This window comes from Molothrus ater, chromosome 5 (genome assembly GCF_012460135.2).
Source record: "Molothrus ater isolate BHLD 08-10-18 breed brown headed cowbird chromosome 5, BPBGC_Mater_1.1, whole genome shotgun sequence".
Classification (NCBI taxonomy): domain Eukaryota; kingdom Metazoa; phylum Chordata; class Aves; order Passeriformes; family Icteridae; genus Molothrus; species Molothrus ater.
The window spans coordinates 26,513,612-26,535,823 of NC_050482.2; the positions used below are offsets into that span (position 1 = coordinate 26,513,612).

Sequence of the window (22,212 nt, forward strand, 5' to 3'; positions counted from 1 at the left end):
ATGTACTCTTCAAAAATGCAATTAAAATAGCAAATTGGGAGTCAGAAATTACTGTAGAGTATCAAGACCAAAAATCTGATTTATGGTAAGTTGCTCTTGTGGCATTCGTGACTACATTAAACACAATTACAGGAAAGGTGAAAACAGTGTCAAGTGCCAAGAATTCTTATATAAGATCAAAAAATTAGTTTGGTTTTTTTTTTGTTTGCTTTATTCTGTTTACAAATCTTTTCTGATTGCAATCTCTTCTGGTATTCTTATTTAAGGACACAACTCCGTAAGTATGTTTATAAATAAATTTCCACTTCTACTGATGTGAAATTATAAAACCAGACAAGAAACAGTGAAGCACCTAAGTGAAAATATAGTTCCTCTGAACATACTGACTACTATTCCTGCAATCAGAATTGCAGCCTCTTCCAAAACTGTGAAGCTCTTTTTCCTATTTATCAGTCAGGATTTACACATTTACACACCAGATGCCAGTATGTGATCTAATGGCCATTACCAGTTTTGTGCTAGAAAAAAGACTGATTACATTAGTCTGGAGCCAACTGTTTGTAAAACTGCTGTAAAAAGAGTATATGCAGAATATATGCATATATATATTTATATATATATGCATATATTCTGCATATACTCTTTATATATATATATATAATATGTATGTATTATATTATTAGTAGTAGTAGTATATAGTGTATATTAGTATGTTACATAATTAATAAGCAATATATAATTATATTAATAATATATTATTGGTTACAATTAATAATTATGTGATTAGTATATTAGTATGTTGGTATATATTTTAGTATATGCAGTGATCACAAGTCACTTACTAAGCCTATTGACCCAAGTCTTGCCACTGAGTTTAAGAGATTCAAATTTAGACCTGGTGAGCACCTGCTGTCAGAAATGGTAGCTGCTAATGTCAGTCATCTCCAAGACCCAGCAAGCACATGTGAATTCAGCAATCTTCATCAGCAAAAGAAGACCTCAGACTATAGTCATTTGCTTGTCACCTTCATTTAGGTGCCAGGTTCTTCAGGAAGAGGATTCTCAGAAACATTCACAGATGATCTAGTAACTCGATATATCAGAACAACAAGTCTTATAGTCACTGAGCATGTATCCCAGAGTGGAGAGAATTTAGAAGATAATTTGTTTGATATAAAATTCCATTTGAAATGTGACTCAGTGAAGATTAGCCAAGTCTTTTGGAAGTCTCTTATCCCATAACAGTAACACAGGCATTTTGTAAAGTTCCTCTCTTCATAGATTCAAAAATCTCACAAAGTAGATCAGATTGAAAAAGGGAAATCCCAGCAATGAAATCTCAGCAACTGAGAGCTTTAAAAGCTCACCCTTGTGTTGGTATTTCTCTTATTCAGGAGAAAAGAGGAAATTGTGGGAGTACAATTCAAAATAATAACAGGATCAAAGTCTGTATTCCTTCCCTATAGCCCAAAGATTACATGTTCCTATTACCTTTCAGGTGTGTTAGAAAAATCTCTACTTTGTAATTTCCAGCTAAGCTTCTTCAGAAAGAAGACTAGATCCTGTCCTCCAAAGGCCTTAAGTAATGTAACTTAAAGATCATCTAGTGTAGGAGAATCACAGGCAAGGGCAATTCACATCATAGAAACATTTATGTAGTGCTCTTAACTGCTAATGTTGGCAGACCCATTCAATCCCCAGAAGCAAACGTTTCTACCAGCAAAAGAAAATTGGCTAGGGTCCCATTCATTACCATCTACATGAAACAGCTATTGCAAAACTACCAAGCAGGTATGAATTTGAAGTACAATAGCCATTTGTCTTGTTTCTCTCACCGCTCTGTCTCCTGCAGGTTACACTGGGGTGGCTACAGAAGCTGCTGCTCACAGCTGTCTCTCATTCAGAGGTTTCTCCTCCATTATTCATGAAGTAATAGCTGGGCCACAGCAAATTACATACAAAAATTAAGGAAAAACTTCAGGCAGAAATCATAACTAAGAATGCATTTTTGTCCTAGGTAATCCTAGGCAAGCTAAGGAATGTTAAGACCATAGAATAAATTATATTTGTAGGTAGCCTGAAAAAAAACCTATCAACAAGGATTCATAGGATGCCTCATGCTGGATCTGAGAACAAGGCGAAAATACAAATGAGTATTTGCCTTGAGTACTTGCCAAACATGATCTAAATATGACTGGTGCCCATACTAAATCCAGTGTCTTTCACATTCCATCTCGTTTGAGATGCTTCTTTCATAAATGAGCCTTCACAGGCCAACAGCATTCTATTTGTCCCACGCAGGCAACTTCTTTTGAAATAGCTAGTTGTGTAAAAATAATTACTCACATGGATAACCCCCCAACAACCATAAGGTCAGACAGAACTTCTGATATATCTGTTAGTCTTTAAACTTCAGTCTGAATGGTAAAAAAATGGATGTAGCCTTTTACCAAAGGAATGTACAATCTGCAATATTTTTAAACAAAAAATTTCCTCCCACCTGTTCACACAGGAATGAAAAGAAAAAGAAAAAGAAAAAGAAAGAAAAGAAAAAGAAAAAGAAAAAAAAAAGAAAAAGAAAAAGAAAAAGAAAAAGAAAAAGAAGTTAATAAAAAGACTGGCTTCAATATTATTTTTAAAATAGATTTTTGGTTATGCTTCTAGTTCTGGTTCAGGGACCTTTTAGGTAATGATTGGTAAAATTCACCTTCATGAGTACAAACAGAAATTGAAAGCTCACAAGTTATTTCAGAAAATTGGCCACAATTACTTTTTTTGGCTGCTTCAAAAAAAGAATGATTTCTCTGTCTCCTAAGAAAGTACTGTTTCTATTTATGTAGAAAAGCCTGCAGGAGACCATTTTACCTTCTAAAAAGGCAAGGACATCAATACTTCAACTCCCTGTCAGGCTGTGTGATAAGCCACAGGCTGCATTTTGCTGATCATGTTAGGCTCTGAAAGAGGCAAATACTTTAACTTTATAATATGAAATTATGTTCCTGCTGAGAATACGTCCTGCTAGCTGGCATCCATTTCTCCTGGATTTAAAGGAGTCATTCAGCAAAAATCCACCTGTCGTGTTTCAGCAAGCAGGAGGGCTGTCTCTGGTTCTTACAACATTCTTACATTACCTCCCATGTTATAATTGTACCTGTTTTGTAGTATATTGTCATAATGGCTTCCAAAAGGAAGTCTTCTCCTTGGTGACCAGTGCAGAGAAGTGAGTAGCCAAAATAGACATTTTTACTTTTCAAGCATTCTTTATAACATCTCCCTGTAATGAAGTCATTACAGGGAGCATTTGCACTGTTTTGGAACCGTTTCTGACAAAGAGTATTACATGTAATGTGTTTCAAGCAACATGTGAAACAGCAAATGTGAGGACTTCAATGCTGAATCCCCAGCAAAATTTAGCCTCTTTTGAAAAGCAGAACATATTTTCTGTAAAGACAAGGGATTCACTAGATAACCACAACCACAACCACAAGAAATCAAGAGGTACTGCCCCTGGAAGAGCTGAAAAAAATATGTAGATGTGGTGCTTAGAGACATCACTAGGTGGTGGACTTGGAAGTGCTGGGTTAATAGTTGGATTTTATGAAATAAGAGGTGTTTTCCAATCTAAAGTTTTTCTAGGCATTAATAAGATGTGTAATGTCCAGGAACACCTTTACACATAGAGAGAGGATATAGACAACTTTATCAGCCAGAAATCTGAGACTTTAAGTGTTGACTAAAATCTGAACATCAGTAAGAAATCTATGTCTTCAGTAACTGCTACAGTACCTTTCTGTTCTATTTCCTATCTTTTTAAATGTAACAGTCTATCAGTGTATCCTAAATAAATTGAAATGGTTATTTAATTTTATCACTACTCTACCTAGCTTTAAATAAGCATTTCAGAACTGCCTTCTTCTTCTACAGTTTGTAGTATAATTCATACCTCAGGGCAGCTGCTATCAGATCATTCTTAAGCCAGAGTAATCGAGATAAATTTTTGACAAAATCTAGTGTGGAGGATGCTCACTTCATGCTATTTGTGTCACAGTCGTTTTATTAGATGTTCTGGAGAAATAAAAAGAAACCATTCTTCAAACAGATAATATGTATCTGTGGTGCTCATATGGGAAAATTACTGCAAACCCTATGTATACTTCCAGTCAAAATTTCTGAAGCAGCGTTAATATTAATGACTTCATTTTTCCTACCACCATTCTTTATACTCCTTCAAAATGATGAAGAGAATACTAGACCTTTAAATTTTATTGATAACATCTTAGATACTTCTGTCACTGAGGCCAGACTTAACTAAGCCTAGCACATGATCTGTGCACAAACCAAACACCATGTGTGCAGGACAAGCTAGAGTTTTGGCATTCCTCGCTCTTCCTGAAGTGTATCATACTGCCTGCAATATGCTGTCCTGAAGATAAAGCTCTGTTTGATGTTGTATGAATAGACTTTGTTGTTGCTCTCTCATCTGCTTAGCAGAAAATTGACTTCAACTTCAGTAGAGTCCCAAATAAGCCACATGACAGCATTCAAGAGGCAGGAGAGATTAAAACGAGTTGGGCAATCATTGGAACAGACAAGAACACTTTATTCATTCTAGAGATGTATTTCTTTTATAGGTCATATCTAAAGATACCTAAAATATCTTCTCCCACGCCTTCCCAGGACCTAGGAGGGGAAAGAAGGAGAAAAGTGAAATGACAGAGCATACCCTGATCTATACACAGCATCACAGAAATAGATTATTCCTCACAAATTTAGTTATTTTCCTAACTCAACAATTCACATGAACCTTAGCCTTTCCCTGGGCAATTTTTTAGCATACACTACTCCAATCAGACTTTGAGGTCATCTTAGTTTATGAGTCAGGCTATCAGACCTGCAGTACAAGAGTACAGGAAACTGCAGTATTTCCCAAGTTGAAAATGACCTACTGTACAGCTGTATTGCTGTTGAGAGGTACTGAAATTGTACACACCGGACCCATACAGGAAGGCTGGAATTTTAATCCCAAAAATTGACTTTAGACTATTTAGTCTTAGTCTTTAAGACTATTAGGTGTTGCAGATACACAAATAATTGAACATAAAAGTTTTTGTACTAGTACCAAACTTTCTTAAAGTTACTGTGTCTGAATTGATTATACTGCAAATTTATAGACAGCAGCTGACAGAAACATGAACCCGTGCTAAAACCACATACTATCTTGAATGACACTAGAAGAAAACCAGTTAGACCTGCTGGATGTTTTGACATCTCTTGCTAAATCAAAGTGATTTTATGAGTTAATCCTTCATGGCAGCAAGAAACCAGCTAAGAAACTCAATCTAGATAGAGTGGCTAGTAGTCTTTGTTAAAGCTATCATGATATTGGCTCTGGTTATTGAATAATTCATACATTCCAAATAACACAGGAATGTGCTCAGACAAAAATCTATTTTAAAAAACCAACAGATTTTAAGGGAATTTAGGATTGATTTTCAAAAAATTATCATCATTATTAATCATCTTTGTTACTAGACTATTAAGTATGTTTGTGATGCTTATATTGAAAGAAGTTGCAATGAATACAACAATTATCAAAAAGTGCATTGTCTGTTCTCAGCATTAAAGGCTTGTTTTACTTTCTACTCATGCACATAACATCCAGGAAAAATTAGGTACAAAGTGCTTTGCTGCTTTTCAGTAAACATTTCAGTAGTTCCCTGAAATTTAACTCCCACTTTACAATTACACAAGTAATAGTCTGAAGAGACTTACAAATTCCTAACTTTTCCCTCCTGTGTCAAAAGAAACAGCTCCTTTCCATGGACAAAGACAGACAGTATCTGCTGGCCAGAATGGAGATAGAGAATGTACTCTTTATCAGAAATGCTGGCTGCTGTTAAAACTATTTCTGTCATTTTGCAACACAAGCTAGCAAGTAAAAGACACAATTGCAATCAATAAAATCTTTTATCAGTATCTAATTCACATGATCTTAAAGATACTTAATTAAATTCCAGAATGAGCCCCTATTTGGGAAGTATTTTAACCCTTCTACAAGCTGGGTGTCTCTACCCACTTGAGGAGCAACTTTAATTTGTCCTGCAGTAAAAAAATCCTCTGCTTTCCAAAGCAAAATGTTTATTTATGTAAATATTGGGACTTTACATGCAAACCAAAGTCAATATCACGCCTATTTTTTTCCAGTAAAATACACAGGGTACTAAGTAAAGGGACTACTGGTGTGTACTTACTTTTAAAGGTGTCAGTCTCCAGAAATGGAATCCAAGATCTGTAGTTATAAAATTATTGTTATGGGGTAGCAGTTTTAATTACTATGTAACTTTAATTACTAAATTACTGCAGTGTGTAGTCTGGAGAATGCAATAATGGACCAACTCTAAATAACCACATCAGTGCAAATTCAGGGATGGGACTCCCACTTTTTAAACCAAATTATGTTATTTTCATGGCTTATAAGACTCCACAGTTAATGAAGAAGAAAATCCTAATTTCAACCCAAACATTCTACTGCTGCCTGTCTGCCATTCAGATACATATAGCAAAACCATTTCCACATCTAACAAAGAACATTTTATTCCTTTTAAATCACACCGTGTTTCAGTGTTCCATTAAAACAATTACATGCTTTCAGTAATATTTTTGCAGACTACATTGCATTAGAGACTCTTATGATGATGTCATCACACTGGACAGAAGAGGCTGGGAAGACTTGATTGTCAAAATTGCCACTGAAAAAGATGGAAGCAAAGCATTGCTGATTCACAGCTCATAAAGTTTCCATGTTACTTTTCCTCCTCAATTTCACTGGGAGAAAGACTGAAAATATAGGCTACTTTCACCCTTCCCTCAGGAAGGGAGAGCACTTCCACTTCATATAATCTCATGGTGAAGATGTGGGTTCAGATCCCTGTGGGCAGAGCAGAGATGTGAACTGGTTTTCCCACATCCTCTGTGAATATTCCAGCCACACAAGTACTGGAAAGTGCTTTCATTATTCCTCCTCCTAATCTTTGAACCAAGACTTTTGATTCCAATGTTATTCATGAAAAGTGATGGGCATTAAAATATTTCAGAAATGTCAAAAGAAGCCAGTTTTCCCTAAATTGGCTTTTAAAATTAATTTATTTATTTAGAAAGTAACTAACACATAGAGGACCATTAATCCATTTTCTACATTCAAGGTAGTAAGTCCAGCTGCTCAAAACTATTCATTCCCAGAGAGTGAAACTCCATCACCTCTATCAGGACATGAGTAGTTTATTGCTTTTATCCCCTTGGAGTAATGTATGCATCCTTCTTGCTCATTCTAGTCTTGTGCCTCAGGGACAAATACATTTATGTTCATCTTAATTTGTTCCTTGAGTCTTCCTGTAATGTGTTCAAGAAATGTATAGATCACACATGTTTTTTTCTCCACCCTGACAGGGCACTGGGACATCAGTTCCATCAGGCCTTAGAGAACCAGTCCTGCTTTAATTGCCCACTCCTTTCCCCACCAATATCTCCATGCAGCACTCTGGGGAAACACCTCCTTCAATCATTTTGTATGAAACCCGTCACTGGGACCAATTCCCATCACATATTCCAGGGAAAATGTGTGTGTGTACAGTGACTGTAATGTCTCTTCATCAAATATTCTTTAATTGTCATGGCTGGAAATTCTTGACATCTGATAAATACATCTGTGTTACTCCATCGTGATAAATTAAAACTAGTTTGTATTTAAACCCACTTTGCTAGTTTTAGAAAGAAACACTGAGAACTGAAAAACAACAGTGATAACATAATTCAAGTAATAACTTATTATTCTGAGAGAGTATATTTCACATAAGTATAATTTCACTCCAGTTTTCCAATTCTACAAGTAGATTTTCCATTCTCCAAATCACACAAACACACACACTCATATTTTGACTGTGTAATCTACACTCCAAGTCTGGAGGCTCATGAATGGGGGTGTTGATGCCAAAGCACTATTTTTCAGGCATCCTCCAAATGCCTCCATCTCTCTTCTGTCACTCTGATACTCTTACTCTTCCAGGATGCCTCCCTCAGTGCTCTCCTAGTATGATGCCACACACAGAACACTGGCTCATGCTTTTCCTCCTCAGCCTGTGCTTCCCCAAATCCTATACAATGGAAAAATGTAAAGAACAATAACTACAATGTAGGCTCCCTGTCCCAGTAATTATCAATGTAATCTCTTTTTACGCCATCTTAATCCTTCTTAGGTGGACTTGCATATAAAACTAGAAATAAAAATATTTCGGAAAGATATGATTAACCCCAACATAAAGTTTTATTTCTGATTCAGATTTAACTTCCTGAACTAGTCTGGTATGGAATTCAATAATCCACACTAGAAAATGACTCTTGGATATTTTCAAAGTCAAAGTAAAATTAATATACAGTGGTATGTTTTTTTCATTAACACATGATCACTTATTTCAGTTTCAAAACTTAGGAAGGAAAATGTAATTAAAGGAAAAACTCAGTCACTACATTGATTTTTTCTTTCTTATTGCTGATGTTAGTAGCAAAAATTTAAATTCTCCTGTATTTTGAAGAAAAAAAACCCCACCTGACAAAACAAAATGGAAATACTCTTACAATGAAATACATAGCACATAGTGATGACAGATCCAAAATAAAATGAAGTTGTTTAAGCAGTCTCTAAAAAATATCAGCACAGAAAAAGTTGGACCTTTGAGCATTACATGGGCACTTCAAGGTGATGGGTGAAATCAGTATTTGTGTACCTCACTCAGAGTGAGTGAACAAGGGGTGAATTTGCAGTAAGTAACAATGAAAACCTTCTCTTTGGACATTAGAGTTTTGCCTTGATAATTGCACCTTCAAAAGAATTTTATCAGAAACGCAGAAAACCACTGTGTTCTGCCATTGGCTGTAATTTTTTTTCTGGCAGGACCATCATGGTGCTGATAAGAACCTGTTATCCATCCCACTGCACAAAGTCGTGTGTCACAGACTCCTCGTCAGGATGAAATCTCAACCCTACCTACTGTCAGATTTGTCACAGATTTATTGTAGCCACAACTTCCCCCTTCATGCTTTTTAACACCTTCAAAGAAGACAATTAGCGGCTTCTGGCCATGTCAAACAAGCAGCTTCATGTCATATTTCCCTGCCATGATCTCGTAAGGACTGGTTTTGTCTATCTATTTCCAACAGAGAGAACTGAAGTGCTTTGGGTTTGGGGAGAGGCAGCGGCCGGGCACAGAGAGCAGCAGCCAGAGGCGCCCGCTGTGAGGGGCAGTTCTGCTGGCTGCAGGTGCTGCCCCTGCTCCGGCAGCGCCTTTCCACCCAAATGCGTGCCAGAACCTGGGCTGCAAAGAGAAAGGGCCCAGCAGCTCCATGAACACATAAAAAAGCTGAACAAAACTTGTGTTCTTCAAGCGTCCGCGCCCACACTACGGCCAGCAAGCCGCCCAGATTTGCTCGAGTATCTTCTGAATTCAGGTTTTTCCACAATGTGAAAAACGCCAATCACGTGTTTTTAAATTTTTTAAAGTTTAATAGTAATAAAATGGTCATAAAAATAGTAATACAATAAGAGTAATAATAATTTGGACAATTTGAATTAGGACAATATAAGACAACAGAGACAAAGAGTTATGGACGTCCGGGTACCTTTTTCTGGGCAGCAGGAGACTGAAAAAGGACCCCAGTTAACAAAGGATTAACTCTTAAAAACAATAGCCTGTTGCATATTCATACACTTCATACACGATGCATAAATTCTATTCAAATACAGGATTCTGTCTGGTCATCGTCAACTTCTTCTGAATCCTAACAGAGCCTTCGAGGCAGGAAGAAGTTCGTTTCTTCTGATAAGAGAGCAATAAATTCTTTTTCTATGAAAGATTTAGGTATCCTGTGGCTGCTACCTCGCTGCGAGTCCTTTCTTTAAAAAAAGTATCTTACATAGCATAGTTTCTATTTTAACAATTTTTTATAACCAAAAACCATATTTAACACACTACTTAAGAGAATGATTGCAGCATTACTTTCTAACACAACACATATAATATTCATTTTAATATTTGCGAAAAGCCAATCATAAAATACGCATTTTTCACACGCACGGTCGTTGGTAGGTGGGGAATGGGTTTCGGGCCGGCTCTCACGGGGGTCTCTCGGGAGGCCGTCAGCCGGGGTGATGCACACAGCTGCAGGGGAAGCCGCACTGCCCCGGACACTCGCTGTGTTTTCCGCCTCGCTGTTTTGCTCGGCACGGCGGAGTGCCCCTCTCCAGACGTGCGGATGGGAAGCTCGGTCGGCAACATTCCCTCACACAGCCCGGGCCCTGCCGGCGCGGTGCGAGCGCAGACGGGAGCGCGGGGCGCGGCCACGGGGCGGCGGGCGCGCGCGCGGACTCCATGTCCCGGCGGCCCGCGCGGCGGGGGCGGCGCGCGCATGCCCGCCCGGCGCAGCCCCGGCCCGGCGCGCGCCTCCCCCTGGGCCGGGCGGTGCGCGGCGAGCAGCGGGAACACCATGGAGGCCGCTCCGCAGCCCCGGCCCCGGCCCCGGCCCGGCGGGGCCGCCGCCGCCCCGCCGCCACCCCCGGAGCAGGAGCGGAAGCTGGAGCAGGAGAAGCTGTCGGGGGTGGTGAAGAGCGTTCACCGGCGGCTGCGCAAGAAGTACCGGGAAGGTAACGCGGGGGAGGGGGCCGCCCCGGCCGGGCCGCCCCGCTGCCCCCGCCGGCCGGGGATCGGGGTGTCCCCCGCGGGCGGACCGGGCCGGTGTCGGGGGAGGGCGGCCGACAGCAGCCTTGCGCTCGCTTCAGGCTCCTCCCGGGAGAGCGGGGTCGCCGCTGCCGTGGGCTGCCCGCAGCCCCGCCGAAGGCAGCCGGTCGGGTCTGCCGGGGTTGTGCCTCTTTCCTGGGGCTGGTGGCAGCGGAGCCCCCTTCCTGGCCGAGAATGGAGCTTCCCGGCCGTACAGCAGTGCTTTCCAAACTGAGGATCTGCAAGCGTGAGAACAGTAGATGATGAATGCCAAAAGAGATTGAATGGTGATCTGGGAAGGCACAGGTCTTTGTGGATTATTTGTGCCTCCTGTCTTTCAGTCGTAGCGCAGTAGTTGAGGCAGGAGCACTAACTGAAGGGGTTGGGGTAAAGCTGTTGTAATTACTCGTAGTCTTTGAAAAATCTACTTTGTCGTCAGTATAAATGCCCTTATGCAAGGTTTTTATGGGTGGTATTGGAATGCTTTAAAACCTCCCTGAAGTGCTAGCACAGGTCACAGAAAATTCACCCATCCATTCTTTTAGTGAGCCTGCAGTTCACCTCCAGAAGAACGCACACATGAAATGGGAGCTCTTCCTCTTGTAGGCACAAGTTCTTGCCTCTCCCTGTGTTTGCATATGACACTTCTGTGAAAGAAACAAGGTCATACTGCCTTCTGGACTCCCAAAATCTCCCCTGGAGCCAGTTCATGCGATTTGGGCACAAAAACCGACCTATCTAGATACTGATCAAAACTCGCTGTTTATTTTGGCCTTGGTGAGGCAGAACTTAAGGGAGGATCTCCCTTCACTCAAATGTTGGGAGAATTAACGTAGTATATTTAAACATTCCAGCTCTGGCAAAGTAGTCCAGCTTTTAGCAGTACATGTTTCTGTGTTATTTCAGAGCGCCTGTAGATTAAGATAGACAAGGATTGCCTTTGTTAACTTTTTTTTTAAAGTGAGCAATCTCTGTAGCAACTGATTTTTAATTTATTTTTTTTTAAGATGAGAGCCTAAATAAGGAGAAAGTTTTTGTAAGTCTGTTTCTTAGCAAAAAGCAAGTTTGTGCTCAAGTTTAAGTTGTGTGCAGCTGGTTAAGTGAAAGAGCCAACAGCATTTTCATTTACTTCCTATGGCTTGTAAATCATGTGTTAATGAAAACTTACAATGATTTTTCTAGTCACTCCAAAGTAGCAACATGATATGTCATTTCATTGAGAGTTAAAACCATTTCATTGAGTTAAAACCAAGCAATTCATCACATCTGTGCAACAAGAAATGCTCTACCCATTACCCACTCATCCAATAGCAGGTGGTCCTTACAAGTTACTAGTGCTTAGTAGCCAGTAGTACTTCCTATGTTAGGTTCTTTCAGCTTGAGAATTTTAGTTTTGGAGTATTTTCTACCTACATCTGCCTTTGTTTCCAAAGGCACATTTGAGAATCTCCTTCTTAAATGCCTTTAATGTCATTCAGAAATTGTAATACCAGGACATGCTTGATCTCTGAAAGGTGTTTTCTTGAAATTTTTTTTTGTAATACTTGGTGATGCTGACTGGCAGGTATGTCATCCTGACAAAATTAAAGTTGAAAGTTTGTTAAATAGAAATAAAAAAATCAATAAATCATCTGTAATTTTGCTGTACAATTTGAATTATGGCTTGAGTATAGAAAAGCAAAGAGCAAAATCCCTTCATCCTTGCTTATGTTTTTACAGCTTTTTACACAGGGAAAGCCTCTTGACTCCACAATTCAGTGTTCTCACTTGCATGTGAGACAGAAACATAATTCTGCATTATTCCACAATATTTTATTGTCTTTTTTTCTATTTTCTTTTTCTACTCTGTCTTCTCATGTTTTACTGGAGTTCTCTGAAGCTAGTTTCCATTTTGTCTAAATAAGCAAACTGTACTAGAATTGCTGTTGCATGGACTTCAGTGCTTTATCTGTAGAAGCAAAGTAGAATCCCATATTAATTTTGTTGGTAGATGAAAAATCATGTTCATTATCCTGAAAGCTATATGATTATTTTGTACAGGGTAGATAAGTCTAAGAAAGCCCCTTGTATTGTAATATGATCCTAAGTTACTGTCTTCTATGAGAAGTGTTGAAAGGAAGTAGATGCATCCTTGATACACTGAGATGTGTGTTGATAGATTTTATGTGGACTTGATTTTAATAAGCTGATTTCTTTGCTAATTCATTTGCCTTGCTGACGGTATCAAGGTTTGTGTTTTAATGGGCAGTTGTAACAGGCAAGCCAGTATTGAGTTGCTTATAACTGCACCATTGTTAAAATTTCATTTCATCTTCTGCAATGGTTCCCTTCTTTTTTGAAGATGAACCAGTAAAAAAGTGACAATATGCTCCAAAACTGCAAGCCAACATGTTTTTGAAGAAGTTGCATACTTGTTAGAAGTGCAAGAGCAATATTTCTTAACTAGGGAAGCGTTGCAGCATTTTTTTTTGCAGTTACTAGGCAATTGCTAGAATAAAGTTCAGTCATCATGTCTTGTAAAGGGTTTGATTTTGATTTTTTTTCCTGGTGAAAAACTGGAGATTAATCCAAGCTGAACCTTGGCTATTTTTTTAATTTCTGCACTTACTGAATCATTATACTTGTAAGTATGGTGCATGGATTTTATATGCAGTTCTGTACTGTGCCTCATGTCATATAGCCCATGCCATTCATGACAAGCACTTACCATCTTTTAAATGATGCAGCTGAAATGCTTTTAAGTTTGCACTGAAGTGCATTTTTTTGTTTTCTTCAACAATTTTAGGTTTTTTGCTGTGTGACTAGTACTTATCTTTTCTATTGTTTGAATATTCCCAGTATGACTTATAGTGGGAATATTTCAATTTTTTTTCTCCTTTTTATTCATCTTTATTTCCTTTTCTTCCCCTTCCTTTCCCTTCCCCTCTCTGTTGTTAATAAGAAAATAAAGGGAATCATGTCATCATAAATGCCATGGCAGATTTGGTTTTTTGAAATTGTAGGCTGCTTTTTTTTTTCTACTATGGGTTCTGCAGTAGTATTCTATGTGATATTTTGAAATTATTTAATGAAGTTTAGCAAATGAGTGTAGGTTTTAAATTAAAGTGGTTGGTTCTTGTCCACACTGAGTGAATGTGCCAACTAAATCAGCAAACCATTAAGAAGTTGTTTCTTCTTAATAGGTAGTGATAGACAAACAGTACTTACATAGTAGTTCCTAAAAATAAGCATCATTCCTGAGGTTAGCCTATAAACTTTCTCATAATAAAGAAAACATTAAGTGAGAATAGCTCTGAGATGTAACATGGTCACTTAGGAGTCTCTCTCATTAGTATAAAGCTCATGGGATTTTTTAGTTGTATTCCTGATTCCTATTCAAACGGAGTCATTTAATCTTTATTATTTTACACACCACAGTAAAATCCAAAAGCTGAAACTGCTCTCAAGTAGTGAGTTATTCACTTACCAGAAATTTCACAGTGGTTCTGGATGCTTGACACAAGCATTTAGAAAGTATAGAAATTAGGATTTTCCATAATGTTTGAATTTCTGTTACTACATGGAGATGGGGCAAAACCAATGTTTGATTTAGTTGCTTCCTGTTGGTTCTGTTGCTTGGTACCACAGGTGACCCTGAGTTTCACAGAGCTTTCCTCAGTGCATCTTTTGGCACCTGCAGCCATGGGCTGGAGCGTGTTGTATGGGTTGCATGAATGTTTCATGTGCTGCATGCAGGCTGATTGTGTCGACCTGACAGACTAGACCTGTAAAAGCTGATTTAGTGGTTCCTAAGGAACTACACAAGATCTGCTGAACATCTGCTATGTGATGTATGTTTATTTGCTTCCAATTGCTTGTAGTAACTAAATAGGTTGAACTTTTACTGGGATAAAAATCCCTTCCCCTGATACAGAGGCATCCTGTTTTTCTCTCAGTTGTTTATTGCCTTTGTAGTCATGCAGACATGTATTATCAAGTAAACGTTTTCTCTATAGCACGAGCCTCAGTTATAGATGGTTGTGTATATAGTCTGAAAGATGATTTACAAGACTACTTTGCCCTTAAAATTCTGTAATAAGTACAAGTGAAAAAAATTGCTGAGGTATCTGTAAAGGTATTTCATGAAATGTTTTCCTGTGTGTTCACTAAAACAGTTCATTTCTCCTAACATATGCCTGCTAAGGATGCTGAGGCTTAGAGAATCACACAGAAATGTTGTTTGTCCTGTTACTAGTTACCACATCACAGAAGCTGACAAAAACATTTCTGGATGGCAGTTTGATTCCTTAAAAGAAATATTTGTTGAAACATCAAAGAAAAGGAACTTTTTAAAAGGTTTTTTCAGAAAATCAGGGAAAATTTACAGGACCCTGCCTGATGATAATAAGTAACCCAAGTAGGTAAGTGGTTCAGACATTTAGACAGAAGGGTTGTTCTGAATTCAGTTGTTTAATGGTCTCTTCATCTCATGTTTTTCATGAAAAACTGTGTGAGAGCTTCAGTTCTTCCTAATGTGAAACAGGAAACATTTTGAAATGGTGTCATTTTTCACAGGACAGGAAAAACTTTGTCATTGAACTCTACACGATAAGTTAACAGTTTTTACTCCTTTTTGTTAAATATTACTGATTTACAGTAGAAATAAAGTGAAGTTTTCGAGGTATTAATTTGTGTTTTACCACTTGCAATAATTTCTTGGAAGAGGAAGACTTTTGTAATAATAACTGTTGAATTTTCCAGCAATAGAAACTAAATTTTATTTAATTAAAATGAAAACTGATTCTAGTTTATGACATGAGCATTGAGGTATGATTGCCCTTACAGTTTGCACACCACAGTTTTGCAACAAGGATTGCATTAGAAATCACATAAGATTTACGTTTTTGGGGATTTAATTAGTACTATCATTTACTAGCATGTAAATTTGAAAATGTACTGGCTACAGCATGGGCTTGCACTCACTGAACAAACAGGTCTATGACACCTTCCCTGCTCCTTTGCTGCCCTGGCAGGGAAGATGGTGTTCCTGTTACAGGGTCAGCATAATGAAATCTGTACCTCTGCATCAGCATAAGTTTAGCTCCTGCATTTGCAAAAATTACCAAAATCAGTAGCTTCTGTTGACATGTTCATGTCTGTGTTGGCTGTGTTAAGGTACAGCACATAGTCCATCCCAGAAAGTCAGGTTTGGGAAAGAGGAGGGGAATGAAGTTTCCAGAAGAGTAGATCCAACACCTGGGGGCAGTAATTGCTTAAACTGTCACAATACATGCTGTTTCTGTGATGGCCATCAGAGATTTATAGCCGATCAGAGACACAAATTATTCTTCAGAGTGATCTAAGCTGACCTCCAGTAGATGCTGAAATGTCAATTTGGGCCTCAGAGTCTGTTTCATGGAAACAGATGGATAGGAAGTTTACCCGAGAGGCCAGATGTAGAAATCCACATTTGGTCAAATGAATCCTTGCCATGTAAGTTGAAGGGAGGAGCATTGATACTGAGATAGAGAAAGTTAGATTCTTGCACTTGATTTTTTTTAAAATATTTTATTCTAAAATAGTTGAGGTAACTCCTAAGAAATGTGAAGCAAACACTAGTCAGACATGAGAAGGAAAATATTAACTCTGACTGCTTGAACTTTGTCCAAGTTGAAGTTCATGTTCTGTATATAGACATGTAAAATTGGAAAACAGAGAAGCCAAAAATACCTAATGTTGTTTGCAAGGAGTGCTGAATATGCTTTTAGTAAGACAGATGTTCAGTGAGTTTATCTTGTATACAATGAAAATTATGAATTTCATAATATTTGCTGATATTCCTCATGTAATTAATGTTTCTTATCATTGTTGCAGCATCCATACATTAGTAGTACAGCTAAATCTCAATTGACAGTGTTAATGAGGAAATTTTGTCAGATGTTAATAGGAATTTGGTTTCAGTTTTAGCCTAGTGAACAGTGTAGGACTGCTTTCCTCATTTACTGCTTAGCATGTTCTAGAAGCTAGTTTACTGTTTCCAGCAAGTGAGAGGTGATCTTAAGAGGATGAGAATGAGATCACTTCTTTTCATACAAAAAAAACCCTCAATAATCTTTCTAGGCATTGCTATGGCTTGAAGCTGGTCATGTAAAGTTACCCAGCATTGTCATGGGCACTTGTTACTTGTGGGGATATGTTTCCTTTTTACCATGAAGAAAATTTAGTAATTTTTATTAAGGTAGTGTTAATATTGTGCAAATACTAACATGTCTGTTTTGGTTTTGCCTTTTGTTGTTATTATGTATATTGAGGTTATTTTCTCTTCTACCAGAGCCAAAGTTCTGGTAGAGGAGAAAACAGAAAGGCAGTGTATTGTTGAGTGAAGGTATTGAAGAGTGGATTGAATCTGGTTTTCTACACTACTAAGTTATCTATCAGTATGTAGAAGACTTCAAACCCTTAAACACATGGGGTGGGTTTTGGTGTGTTGGGGCATTTTGGGGGTTGGGGTTTTTGGAGGGTTGTTTTTTGTTGTTGTTTTTGCTTGTTTATTTTTGTTGTGTTTTTTCCAATTAAAGCTGCCTTGAATTGAGAAAATTTTATTTTCCCAGAAGGAAATAATTACCCTTTTTCTTGAGGATTTTGTTTTGTTTTATTTTTTGATGGGTGAGGTTGGGGTTTTTTTTGTTTATTTGTTTGTTTCTGGGGTTTTTAGGGGTGTTTTTTTAGATTATTATTACTATTTTTTAATTTCTTTTTTTGGAGGAAGTTGTTGCTTAAGATCTAAACCTGCATTACTTGTACCTGAAGACTTAAATGCACAGTATCAGTGCCAATTAACTTTTGATATGCTAGGTCTTGTTTGGTGATGGATGAAGTATTCTGTAGTTAGTTTTGAGATTGTCAGAGATGACGGCGCTGTTTTTCCAAAGAGCACCAGTGGACTTATGGAAAATAGTAATTACAAATCTCTTCTTGTAGGTGCAGATAGTACTTTTATGACTCTATGTGATAACTATTGTGTAGGTTGATAAAACAGAATTATTCAAATCAGTTGGTTTTGATTTCAACCCATTCCAAACTGAAAAATACTGCCTTTAGCAGAACTGAGCTCTATTTCTTTTATATTACAAAAAGTTGTGTTTTCTTAAAATACCAGTTGACATGATTTGTTCTGTCAGAAGTTGAAGAAAAACTGCCTAATTTTTTTTTTGTTTATTTTATAAGCATACATTAAATGACAGTTCAATTTAACACTCTACAAATAAATTACTTTTTAAAATAATTTTTTTAATGGGATGGAAGAAAGCTGAATTTTTTTTCCTTAATAACAGACTATCTGGAGAGAAGAATTACAGTGTAGGTTTGGCTCACCAAGAATGGCAGACCTGATCTTCTCATGCTGTTCTGAGAACCTCTCTGATAAGGACTTGTAAATGGATGCAGAGCTAGGGCAGTTCATACTAATTTTGTATGATTCTTCTCTTTTAAAAATATTTTCGGTTGTTAAAAGCTACAGCTAACATTTGGTCTCTATTGCTGTTAGCCACAATTAAAATTATCTTGTAATTAGGATCATTTAAAAATAACTTCTACATGCCTGACCTGTTCTCTGTGTGACAGTATTCAGCAACTGCTGATACATCTGTGGTTGAGTTCAGGATTATGACTTGGCTGTTCTGTGGGCAATATTAATGTGGGTGAAAATTACTTAGAAGGATTCATCTGTTCTAGGTAAGCAGTATTGGATTTTTGTTACTGTAAAGGCTGTGTTTGGAAGAACAAGTCTATCAGTCACTTGTTCAGTGACAGAATTCTTTGACCTTTTTGTTTTTAAAGGAATAGTTAACCTTCAAGGTGAAGAGTAGGTTATTTATTTGTTTTCTAGGTAATTCTGAATAAAATAGAACAGGCATTAATTAATTTTGAAATAGCATGGGTATAGTGCTTTGAGAGGTGTGTGAAACTCCCTATTGTGAGCTAGTTTTGCTAGTCACACTTTTCAGTGGGACAGTGGCATATCTGGCTCCTTGGTGGAGATCTTAGGTCCACGAAGATCTCTGAAGGTTCAGCACTCAAAAGAGGTTTTAAATTGCATAAAAGGTAATTGGTAAGGGTAGAGTAGAAATGTTTAGTGCCTTCAACTTTATGTTATGGTATGGTCATGAGTATGAAAAGTTTAATCCACAAAATCAAAACTTAACTTTAGGTGGTCAAAGATCCAAGATTGTTTTCTTTTTATTCTATGAGATTTGCCTACCACAAACTGCTGTTTAATTTACAGTTATGGATCGCTTAATAGAAGACTTTATGTATCTTATTTTTCTAGTAACTACTAGTTTTGTCATAAAACATTCCTGCATATTTTACTGCCCATTTGGTTACATAAGCAAAAAAATATTGATTCATAAATGAATGTTTACCTCTAGAGTATAGTGTTAATGCCATATTTACACCTGGTTTATAATGTATTGCTTAAAAAATTAGTGCACAGTGGATTATAATATACTGATAAAAAAAATTAATGCACACTTCTCTGTGTTCTGGATATCATTTTGAAATTGAATGCTTCAAGACTGGTTGTAGTCACTATCTCAAAATCTCATAATCTCATATAGATAGGAAGGACAGTTTGAATCTTCAGCTCAGTATTGGAGCATGATTGGAGCATGGATTTCAAGTTCCTATATCTGGTGTGCCTGTTTGTGTCTTCTCAAAGCTCACTATGTTAAAGTATGGGGGAGGAAACACCACAGCAAAACAATACACTGCCATGCTACTTGCTCAAACGAAATTAGATGCCAGACCCTTTGAAAGGCCCTGCACAACAGTGCCAGTGCCTTAAGATGACCCTGCAATTATTTGCAGTTGTTTGTAGCTTGTATCCATGAAGAAGCAGAGGAATGGGCATCACATCAAAATCAGTATTGACAGTGGGTAAACAGCAGATGCTTAGACAAGAATAAGTGAAAAATGCTGCTGGAGTATCACTGTGCTTGCTTACCATTCTCTTTTTGTGATTTTGTGGTCTAGGAGCTCCTGAGTCAGAAATCTCGTCTTTGAATATGGAGTTTGTCATGGATTTTCTTCCTGTAGTTTGCCCAGCCACATGAACTTCATGAACTTTAGGCTTTGTTATACATTTTATGAGGAAATAACTTTTTTTTTCTTTTAAGCAGCCCTTTCTGTCTCATATTCTTGGAACAGCCAGAAGTTGTTCCATATTTACCTTCCCTCTGTCAGTTTTGATCTTGTGGAAGTTTGTCCTCTCCTTGTTTTATCTGCCTTCTTCTATTTCAGTGCTCCTCATACAAAAGCAGGACTGCATCTGTTCCATGTAGACAATTTCTGTATCTCTGTATTAGTAAATGAAAATAAACCAGAAGTGCTCACAGAATTGATTTAATAGAAGATGTGTGACAGAATTACTTTGTGATGAATTTTTCACTTTTGTTCTGCATCTCCTCATGGTCTGTATAATTCAATTTTATTTTCTTGTCAGCTCAGAGCCAAGAAGCTGTTACTCTTATAGGCAGCTCTGTTGTAACCCAAAGTTCCCGTCCCAGTGTGCTGGTCATCAGCTCTGGGTCTGTTGCTGTATGTCTCAATTTAAGACCCCTTATCTGTGGATGCTTTTAACCCTCATCTGACTTCCAGGAGCTGGTGCAAATCTGATTTGTTCAGAAGGAAATCAGAGCAGCTGCTATGAGAGCAGAATTTGATCTTAGAAGGCATTTTCTGTTACTAAGGGTAGGCTAGTTAAGAACATTTGGTCTTTGCATATTTCTTCTTTCCCATCTCTCTTATTTCTTAAACTTTTAGGAAAAGGGGTATTTGAAAATAGAATAATTGCTTCAGGATAGACCAGATGAAGTATTCAAATAAAAGAACGGTAATAAACTTCAGATTTTTTATTTGTGATATTTTCCTTCAGTACGTGTTTGTTGATTTACTTTTTACCTTTCCAATCGGCCACGTACTCAAACAAGTCTCTAGCAACTGCGAGTCATTGAAGCATTTCACAGCTGTCTGGAGCATGCAGTAGGACTCAGAGTATTGTGTTGGAGAAACTACAACACTTTGTCTAAGCTGCACCAGAATTAATTTGCTTTTGAGAATCACTACAGTCTTTTTTAGTGCTTCGATTGCTAGGACTTGTGTTTGTTTTGCCCCCTGTGCTGGTAGGTCACTGCTGCCGTATTCTGCTCTCTTTTGTCAGTAGGGTATGTCCTGTTCTGCATGTTTGTTTCTACAAAAGGCTCTCCTGAAAGCTCTGGAAAATAGCCCCACAGGTTTTAGCAGAACCCCCTGTGGGGATTTGCCTGCAACTTGGGTGTTTCTCTGCTCTGGTGGTCAGCTGCTGACCTTGCTAGTACCATTTCTTATAAAGCATACCTCTCTGAACTTGGATCATTTGGAAAATAATGAGGGATGTCATTCAGTATTATACCTTTTTTTTTTCTTGTCCAGTGTAATAACTTTCTCATATATGCTTGTTGAATAGCAAGTAGAATGAATAATTTCTTGCACAGCTTCCCCATTTTGGTAACATTAAAGTTCGGCCACTCCCTTCCATCTCAAATGCCATCTCAGACTAGGGAGTATAAACACCTAATTTTAAACATGACTCACTTTGATGATTGTACAAGTGTACTAGATGCTTATTTCTGAAAATTGCTGTGACATCCCTAAACCAAACTTAAGTAGGGAGTAACCTGGATGGTTGATTTAAATCTTTTAAGTATACATCTATACTTGTCCGTCAGGGCCAGTCTTTCTGTAAGCAGAGGACAAATGAGGTGAGGATTGTTGCTGCTTTGCACAAGAGGGAAAAAATAAAAAGGTTGTCACTGGAAAAAATCCTTGATTTACTGCTAATTGAAACAAAATACATCAAAGGAATTGCCATAAGTGTGTTAGAAACAGGCAATCTCTTACTGGTGTGAGGACAGGTCATACTGTAAGCTACTTTCAGGCTTTAACAGACATTTATTATTAGGTTATGGCTGATATACTTTCAAAGTATTTCCTTCTCATATAAAGATGCTACAAGATGGAACCATGTTGTGAAAAGTGTGTTGTTTGTCCAAGTTAAAGCTTAAAATATAGCTGTGTTCTTGAAAAGATATTTTTAGCTGTATTAGCTTGTAAGTTCAAAATTAGTACATATTTTTTATTCTGCAGATTGGCATATATTCTACATATGTACACACATTTGTGGTTAAGAAACACAAAAGAAATTAGTGAGCATCATACCAGGAAAGCATCTTTCTTAGGGCAGAAATATCCTTTCAGTAAGGTACACCAAGGGTTTGCATGCTGCATAGGAAATGGGGCTAGCCATGACTAGCATTTATCCTGGTTTTGTTTAGCAGTACATTATGTAAAGCAGGCTAGGAGAAGTGGATGCTTTAATAGCAAAGAAGGAAAAACATAATGTTTAATTACTCTGAAGAGCCAGAACTTA

At 37.7% G+C, this 22,212-nt stretch overlaps 1 protein-coding gene across 1 annotated transcript in view; it reads left to right on the plus strand.

Annotated features, from left to right (window-relative positions):
• The first annotated feature begins 10,536 nt into the window (after nt 1-10,536).
• The window catches only part of BMT2 (base methyltransferase of 25S rRNA 2 homolog), a 30,981-nt gene continuing 19,305 nt past the window's right edge, over nt 10,537-22,212 (plus strand). Inside the window, exon 1 of the mRNA XM_036401115.2 lies at nt 10,537-10,693. Coding sequence (XP_036257008.1) covers nt 10,537-10,693 — 157 coding nt within the window. The remainder of the gene's footprint in view (nt 10,694-22,212) is intronic.